This window comes from Sparus aurata, chromosome 21, assembly GCF_900880675.1.
Source record: "Sparus aurata chromosome 21, fSpaAur1.1, whole genome shotgun sequence".
NCBI lineage: Eukaryota > Metazoa > Chordata > Actinopteri > Spariformes > Sparidae > Sparus > Sparus aurata.
The window spans coordinates 30,340,854-30,350,062 of NC_044207.1; the positions used below are offsets into that span (position 1 = coordinate 30,340,854).

Consider the following 9,209-nt stretch of genomic DNA (forward strand, 5'->3'; position numbering starts at 1 on the left):
CAGCGGGCCGTCCTGATTGGTCGAGACTGAGACAAGTGCGCGCACGCGGATCCACTCGTGATCGGCGGGAGTGGGTGGGGCCTACGCACACAGTCGACCGCTGATTGGCTGATTATTGATCACCGCGGATCACAACAAATATGGAGGGGAGTCGTTTCCGGGTTGGGAGGTGTCTTTCATAATAACCCCAAATAACTGTTTTAACTGGAGTTCCTCTGATTTTTAAAGTGTAAATGGAGATTTAAAAAAAAATACTCTTCAGTGGAGATGGGATCCATGTATGGTTTTCATGCAATTGTGTCTATTAGCTCTCTGTCAGTTTCAACTGTTTTGTTTTTTCTCACTACAATTTTTTGAAAATTCAGTAAAAAACAATTTGAAATAATAAAACAAAAAACCTTGGACCGTTCACAAATGATTGTGATAATTTTTTTATTTCATATTAATTTACAAAAATACAAAAACAAAAATTAGAATTTACAAACGTTATGGCAACAATTATCATAGTTTAAAATATTTTTTAGAGTGAACAGACACTCTGAACACATAAAATAATACATAAAACATTAACACAGAGACAATAACATGTGATAAATACAGGCTAAAACAAAATTATCATTAAAAATGTAAATAGGATTAGATTATCAAACCATTAGATCTATTAATTAGGCCATAAATAACACTATTATGATGTAAACAGGCATTGTTGTGATTTTGTTTCCAGAACATTTGGGTTTAACTGCAGGACAAAGAAAGATGCCCTGTTGTTTCAACATCACTTTAACAGAAGATGTATTCATTACTTTGTGGGGTACATCTTTTGTTTTGGGCAGAACTTGATATCCCAAACCCATATTTAATGTATAATAACAAGTGTTTTTTGTGTTTATCTTCTTCTTCTGTGAGTCAGAGCTCCATATTCGTCCAAACACTATTAGAACCACATTTGTTTACTATAAAGTGTTTTGAATTTCTGATTACAGTGTCCTTGACGTTTTATGTAAACAAGAAAGTCACCATAAACAGATTTTACTAGTATCAATTTCCTCCTGATATGTGCTAGACTTGATTTAACTGTATGAACACTTTTTACATTATTTTTATTTTGATGCGCTTTACGTGATTATTGTCTGCCACTTATTGCCTCCAGTCCACCATGTTTTATTTGCAAATATTATACTTTTACCTTATATCAATATCTTTTCATCTCTTTTACTATTTGTATTATTATTTCTGTATGTATATGCATGTATATTGTTGTTGTATATGATACTTTTAATGCACATATTGTTTACAGTTGCAGTTATATTTTAGTATGTTTTATAATTTTGTACTTTATATATCTTATTCTAACTCCATCTTTTCATCTTTCTCTATTCTGATAATTAAGTAGGCTACATTAAAACCAGATACATGGTGTGTTTTGCTTTTACTCAAGATTAACTTGAGTATATTGATATATATAATATATTGTATATTATCTTATATTACAACAACTTTTCAGTCACAAGGAAGCAGCTGTAATCACTTTTTGGCAGGTGAAATACAGTTTTTTATGAGTTGTATTGTCCCTTTAAAGATATGTCAACAGGTGTGAAGGAGTGGATTGGATGTAATCTATCAAATGTAAACACCAAAGTCAAATAAAGTCATTTTGATGCAGAAACAACCTTTCAGTCACAAGGTAGGAGCTGTAATCACTTGCTGTCACCTCCGGCCGTCAGGGGGCGCTGCGCAGAAAATCTCGCGCAACTATTTCCAGCGTCTCTTCCGGTCCAGCGGAGCGAGGATCGATCCTTTCCCCGTGCCGTCAGCGGACCACAACGTGTCGCGACAAAATGGCACTTTATAACTTTAAGAAGATTATGGTGGTTCCCACCGCAAAGGTGAGTTTTTTTCAACTTCCTTAACGTTTTAAATCGATGTTGTTTCGTTCGTGTCATTATTGAGCGCTGAGAGACAGAAGAAGGTATAAAAAAACATGGTGGGACTGATGTGAAGGAACACACGTGCTGAGCTGTGTAGAGAGACAGCAGAGGGTTTCCATCTGTCCACGTACTGAGTTATGACTTTTATTATCAGAGCAGGATACAAGAGGGGAAGAAGAACAACACTAACTGTGCTGTATGTCGAGTATGAGTCGATGAATGCTCTCTCTGTACCGTAAATGAGTGCTGACACAGTTGTCATGTTCCCTCACCAAACTCCGTCTGAATATCTGGACATTTAAGCCTCCAGTGAGAAAGGATACTTTACCCAGCCCGGTGTATGTGTGACATGTACTGTCCGTCAAGCAGCACATATTAAAACTCAACTCTAACTAAACTAAACTAAACTGCTTCTCACCTGTTACTCCATCAGTGTTGGCCCATTTAAATACCACGTTGCCATTTATATGCGTCAGAATGAAGTCTGAAAAGTTGGGCTCTCCCCAGCAGACAAACCTGCCATGTGTATTATGTGTATGCCGAATTTACAAGAAGACACGGATTGCTGTTGGACATAATACTAAACGTTGTTTTAAGGGGTTTGCTTTGGCCGACAAGCGATTTAGTTTTAAAACTGACAGATATGCTAATGAGGTTCGGCAGGACTCTCCATGAAACGGTTTACAAGAGATTTTGCCAGGTGGAAGCAGAGGAAATGGCATTTTTGGGTGGATGACTGTTGAGTAACTGCTCAAGTGCACGATAAACATAAAATACAAGCAATGTAGTACATATTAAAATGTTTTTAAAGAGCAAAAGTTAAAACAGTAAAGGTGGTAATGAGTAGCTTCGTTATGCGATTTTCTCTGAAGTGAATTTAGTTGAGGATAAATGTCCCCTTCACTAAAACCCTGTCTCTTTCTCTGCAGGAATTCATCGACATCACTTTATCCAAAACACAAAGGAAGACGCCCACAGTGGTGCACAAGCACTACCAAATCCACCGTATCCGTCATTTTTACATGCGAAAGGTGAAGTTCACCCAGCAGAACTACCATGACCGCCTCACACAGATCCTCACCGACTTCCCCAAGCTCGACGTAAGTCAAGAAAAGTTTTAAGAAAAGTGTCTTGCACAATTTAAATAAGTGTCTTCTATGAGCAGTTTGTAAAAATGTCGTTTTCCTTCAGGACATCCATCCATTCTACGCTGATCTGATGAATGTGTTGTACGACAAAGACCATTATAAGTTGGCCTTGGGGCAGATAAACATCGCCAAGAATCTGATCGATAAGTAAGTTTGTTTAAAATCTTCTGCTTGTTGTTGTGGTTGAACATTTACTGTGGCGTGTCACTGTTCATGCTCACTGTCCAGTTCTTTTCTAACGTTCCAAAAAGAAACCGAAATGTTAAAATGTCAGTTTGTCCCATGAGTATTGAAGTGTTTGGGTCCGTTAATAAACGCAAACATACGTGAAGAAGAAGAGTGCTGAAAACCAAAATCAGTGGACAAACTTATCCTCTTTCCTTCTCTCCAGTGTTGCCAAAGACTACGTGCGTCTGATGAAGTATGGAGATTCTCTGTACCGCTGTAAACAGCTGAAGAGAGCCGCTCTGGGTCGTATGTGCACCATCCTGAAACGACAGAAGTCGAGTCTGGAGTATCTGGAACAAGGTAACGGAGACGAGAGGATGTCCTGCAGCAGGAGGGCTTTACAGAAGGCTTTGTAGCTTCACATTGTTCAAATGTATCCATCAGATTTAGTCTTTATAACTATTGTCAGGTTGATTTCTTTGTGGTTTTTGTGAGCCTGTTTTGACACTTAAATCTGTCTGTTTTAATGTCAGAAAATAATCTCTTGTTGTCTCTCTTCAACAGTTCGTCAGCATCTGTCCCGTTTGCCGTCGATTGACCCGAACACCAGGACCCTGCTGCTGTGTGGTTACCCCAACGTCGGCAAGTCCAGTTTCATCAACAAGGTAAATGTTTCTCTCAAATAATAAGATAACAGCTGTGTGCAAGTTGGCGATGTTTTATCAGGGTTTGTACAAAGTCTTCAAAGTTTGAAAATGTTTAGTTTCAACTGTTAAGATAAGAAATATTCTTGAAATTCTTGAGTCTGGATATTTTTGGATTAGTTACCTTGAAAGTGCTTGAAATGAATTCTAAAAAAGGTCAATAAACACGGGCAGGAATTTGGTATTTAATGTTTCATAAGTGTTTATTTTTGCCGTCAGATTACTCTGATGGGAAAAAACAAAAGTCTTATTCGTAGTTTTATTCTCAACATCTCTGTGAATTGTTTGCGGAGTCTGTGTCATCAGATTCAGGATGTTTCAGCACCCGGACCTCCTTTTTATTTGAGGTTCTAGTGAACACGCTGTAACTGTTTACTGGTCGTCTTTGTCAGGTGACCAGAGCCGATGTGGACGTCCAGCCGTACGCCTTCACCACAAAGTCTCTGTTTGTGGGTCACATGGACTACAGATATCTCCGCTGGCAGGTGAGACGCTGCCGCTGATATTTTCGGCTTCACATGTGTTTTTGTGATGAAGTAACTTATAACTAGATAAGTGCAATAAAAAGAATTTGGGCATAGTGATGTATTGTTGTTGTGTTGACTCCCGGGATCAAGTAATCAGGTGACCGGAGTCCACAGTCTTTAAAAAGAACTAATCGTTTTACAAATATCAGGACAGAGAAGTTACTAGATTGTGTTAAATAAGAATTGCAGACAATAGAATATTGTCCTCAGTGATCTTAATCCTCATCTTAAACTTACACCTGTCAGCATGTTTTTATAAGATAGGGATCCATTTAAAGAACAGCTGTTAGGTCATTATTTCCTCATCAGAGGTCTAAAAAAAGACTCAACAAATGTATAAACACATCACTTTTGTTTTTGCTCCCATTTTTCACGAGTCTAAGTGAAATATTGGAGACTGTTCAATGCAGACAAAAGATTTAATTCTCTAAATATGTGCGCACAAATGTGTTGGTTTGTGCTCAAAACTGGAGAGAAATAAAACATTTTTCAACTGTTTCTTGAGCTTGTGAGAAGTTGGAGCAAATGCAAAAGAATTGTTTATGTTTTTGTTGTGTAGATCAACTTACTGCAAAGCCATTGTAATGTACTGTGCCAAAACAAGTGTCAAATAGAAACCACAAAACTTATATATATAAATATGTAAACTGTGTAGGTGGTGGACACCCCCGGTATCCTGGACCACCCGCTGGAGGAGAGGAACACCATCGAGATGCAGGCCATCACGGCTCTGGCTCACCTGCGAGCGGCGGTTCTTTACGTCATGGACGTGTCGGAGCAGTGCGGTCACACTCTGCCGGAGCAGCTGGAGCTCTTCAACAACATCCGACCGCTGTTCGCCAACAAGGTTAGACCGCTGTCAGGATCTGTGAGAGTAGCACAGACTGCATTACTCATCACGTGATGATGATGTCATGAAACTGCAAACTGCTCTTTGTCTGATATGGTGGAAATATTTCAGCGAATGTGAGGCAGATTAGAACTGGCTCTTGAATCCATAATGTTGAGAATCACTTGGAATATCCTGCAGAATCAGCAGGTCTGTCTGCAGTTTGGTTTGACAGTGTAATACGTTTGAGTGCATGTAATTGTAGTAACGCTGGTGTCTCGCTCCCTGCAGCCTCTCATCGTTGTGGCCAACAAATGTGACGTGAAGAAGATCAATGAGCTGTCTGAGGAGGACCAGGTGGGTGATTTACAGTTTGGATTTAATCTCTGTAAAACTTCTCACAGGCTCCAAATGAAACTTGGTAGAAATGAGCCTGGATGAACCTCCTGTTTGTTTTCAGTGACATCTAAACATTAAACTCCAGAAATGTGCCGTTTATTGTCTCTCTTGTGGTGAGCACCAGGGCTGCAGGTTAACGTTTGACTGTTTGTTCCTCTCAGAAAATCTTTGCCGATCTCACCACTGATGGAATCTCTGTGATTGAGACCAGCACTCTGACCGAGGAGGGAGTCATTCAAGTTAAAAATGAGGTGAGACGCAGCAAACTTCAAACTCGCTCTCTGTCTTGTTCTGGACGTTGTGGCTCACGGTCTCTCGTGTTTGCAGGCCTGCGACCGGCTCCTCGCCAACCGCGTCGAGACCAAGATGAAGGGCAAGAAGGTCCATGATGTTCTCAACCGGCTCCACCTGGCCATGCCCGCCAAGAGAGATGAGAAGGTGAATATTCAGAGAGCTGCTGCTTCTCACTTTAGCTGTTTGTTTAAAAGTATTTGTTTAAATTTTCTTTCGTCTGCCATTTCCAGGAGAGGCCTCCGTTCATCCCTGAAGGAGCCCTGGTGCGCAGGAAGGCGATGGAGGTGGACGCACCCAAACGCAAAACGGTACATCTGGTGTTAACTTCAGGGTAAAAATAAAGCTAAATGCAACACATTGAACAGCTCTCTGTAATGAAACATTTTATTGTTCACTGTGCAGGAGAGAGATCTGGAGGTGGAGCTTGGTGATGACTACATTCTGGACCTACAGAGTAAGAAGAGCTATTGTTTTACTAATAATGCTGCCACTGAGAACTTGTAAAATGTAAATGGTCACATCTTCACTGTTTTGATTTTTTGATTTTGATTTTTTTAGAATACTGGGATCTGATGAACGAGGACGAGAAGAACGATAAGATCCCTGAAGTGTGGGAGGGCCACAACATCGCAGATTACATCGATCCTGACATCATGAAGGTGAGTCTCTGCATCTCCTCAGGGTAGAATGTAACTACCACAAACACACGGCTGTTTAAAATGTTTCCTGTGGCTGAAAAAATAAAGTCACATGTCAAACCAGAGTCTTAAAACACAAGTTACTGGTTCAGATCCAGTGGTTTCTGCTAAACTGTATTTAAGTGTTAAATTCACAGTAAAACTAAAGATGAGAGCGGCTAGCATGTTGACGTTCGTAGCACTAACAAGTGTTGGAGTAACTTTCCATCTTCAGAATTTGGGTGTCTACTTCAGGGGTTGTTGTTTGCTGTAGCGACAGGGATTTTGTGACACACAGTCTGACAGAGGCATGAATATATTTTGTGTAAGTATATTCTTCCCAAAAACAAGTCAGCAGCTTTTCCCTTCATTCCTGGGACTTGGGACTTTAAACCTGTATCGGCTGATTTTGTCCAACAAAAAAGGGATCCAGATTCCCTTTTTCCTAATTTCCAATTCTTTAACAATTATGTGTCCATCTAATTAACATCCCAATGTCTTTATTTCCTCTCTCACAGAAACTGGAGGACCTGGAGAAGGAGGAGGAGCTGAAGGAGAAAGCCGGAGAGTACGACTCTGACGAGGAGAGCGAGGACGAGGAGATGCAGGAGATCAGAGTTCTGGCCAAACAGATCAAAGAGAAGAAGCAGCTCCTGGTCATGGCGTCGAAAGAGAAGGACGTGCACGGACCTCGCATGCCCAGGACCGCCACCAAGGTGAGAGCAGCCAGAGCTCATCAACGGCCATATCAGCATTTTGTGTTTATGTCAGCTTCAAAAAGTAGAGTCATCTTTTAAAAACTGTCTGGTATGTCTTAAATAATGCAACTACACATACATGTTGACCAAGAGAGAAATCTAACTTAATGTATGAGGAATTTAAGAGTTAACCATCAGACTTCAGGAATATGACATTTTTATTTTGAAAGGCTCTTCGAGTGTCATGTGTGCCTACATTGGGGTGTCACCTAGTGGAGACTGTTACACAAAGTCTCCCACAATTCCTCCATTTTAGATGATGTGAAGTCTACTTTGCATTCGGCCCCTTTACCTCAGCAGTGATCATGCTGTGTTTTGTAAAATGACTTGTTTACTTCCTGTAACATGAGCTGACATTTGACTGAAAACTCACAGCTAACCATCTCTGTGTGTCTGTGTTTGTGTTTGTTATGTACAGGTTGAGAGAAAGAAGCTAGAGAAGCAGATGGGTGGCCTCGGCCTGGACATGGATGACAAGGACGATGTAAGTTTCTTTTTTGGTCATACAATAAGTTACAAGATGTGTTAAGACTCGTTAGAGCTGCAGCTAACGATTATGTTCTCTATTTATCAATATCTTTCTGATCTTTTCCAATGTCGTATCTCAACGCATGTGACAAAATCGAGTCTTTCAGTAAATAAGACCTTGTAAATGTCTGAAATCTGCCGTGTACAGAAATTGTTTCTCACACAGTTTTCTCTCATGTTTTCAGAGCCACTACGCTCAACAGGCTCGGCGGTCCCGAAGCGTCGCTTTGAAGCGTAAACGTGAAACTTCAGCTCCTCCAACCTCCAAAACTCGCAGCCAGAGCGCCTCCCGTCCACCAAGAGACAAGTCTGGTTTACGGGATCCGAAGGTACGTGACAACGTCTTTAAATTACTAAACTATGCTGCAGTTAAATTCGCCTGTAAGGCAACTTCCTACTTTGTCCTCAAATGTTCTACTTTATTTTGTTCCTTAGATGGCAAAGAAGGCAAAGAAGATGATGAAGAACTCCCAGAAAGACATGAACCGGCATGGCAAGAAGGGGGAGGCGGACAGACATGTGTTCGACCTCAAACCCAAACACCTCCTGGCCGGCAAGAGGAAGTCTGGCACCAACGATCGAAGATAAAACTGATTTTATTTTCTTTCTCTGGACTTTTGAGACGTGGACACTCTTTTGTGAAAGAGTGGCTTCTGTGTGGAGACATCGTAGTGTTTGTGTCTTCATCCTGTACGAAAAATAAAAAAGAATCAGGAGAAGAACATGAAATCTTTTTAAACGAGCAATCAGGTCCCGTAATATTGTGACGAGAGCGTCGGCCTTGAGGATGGTGGAGTCCTAGAAAACTGTCAAGCTTCTCTGGAAATACACCAAACCATTTAAATCATTACTAATTATGATAATAGTGTCTAATGTCAGCTTTTGAGGTTTTAGTCACAGAAGTAAAGCTTGCATTTCTGTGAAGATATCAAAAACAGAAGTATCTGGAAAAGCAGAGTCGAAAAAACAGTTGTTTAATGGTTAATGTATTATTTTGTCTCAGTTGCCATGATCACACGTAGCCCCTGATTAACATGTAAAGTGTATGTCAAGTATTCTGTTGTTCGACTGATTTGTAAGTGATTCCACTCGGCTGCAGCAGTCAAGTGAACTATGCCTTACAGCTTGTTTGTGGCTGGGCTTACTTTGGATAAAGTGATGATGATACTTCCTTTGAAAGTCTCCCTTTGAGAAATATTCATCAACAAGGGAGCCAAATAAATATACACCTGAACTAAACAGTCCGTCA

At 40.4% G+C, this 9,209-nt stretch overlaps 1 protein-coding gene across 1 annotated transcript; it reads left to right on the forward strand.

The window, feature by feature from the left end:
• The first annotated feature begins 1,733 nt into the window (after positions 1-1,733).
• gtpbp4 (GTP binding protein 4) lies at positions 1,734-9,203 on the forward strand. The gene is made up of 17 exons (XM_030403586.1): positions 1,734-1,886; positions 2,858-3,028; positions 3,120-3,223; positions 3,468-3,604; positions 3,809-3,909; positions 4,341-4,433; positions 5,131-5,322; positions 5,596-5,661; positions 5,865-5,954; positions 6,031-6,141; positions 6,228-6,305; positions 6,400-6,451; positions 6,556-6,656; positions 7,193-7,390; positions 7,851-7,916; positions 8,146-8,289; positions 8,396-9,203. The coding sequence occupies exons 1-17, from the start codon at positions 1,839-1,841 to the stop codon at positions 8,546-8,548; spliced, it is 1,905 nt and encodes a 634-aa protein (XP_030259446.1). The 5' UTR covers positions 1,734-1,838; the 3' UTR covers positions 8,549-9,203.
• Positions 9,204-9,209: the final 6 nt, after the last annotated feature.

What these genes read in the sequence shown, in the direction of transcription:
- gtpbp4 (XM_030403586.1), top strand. Translation starts at nt 1,839, where the DNA reads ATGGCACTTTATAACTTTAAGAAGATTATGGTGGTTCCCACCGCAAAG. An exon ending in ACAGATATCTCCGCTGGCAG is followed by an intron (nt 4,434 to 5,130) that starts GTGAGACGCTGC and finishes TAAACTGTGTAG; the next exon opens with GTGGTGGACACCCCCGGTAT. An exon ending in TCGATCCTGACATCATGAAG is followed by an intron (nt 6,657 to 7,192) that starts GTGAGTCTCTGC and finishes CCTCTCTCACAG; the next exon opens with AAACTGGAGGACCTGGAGAA.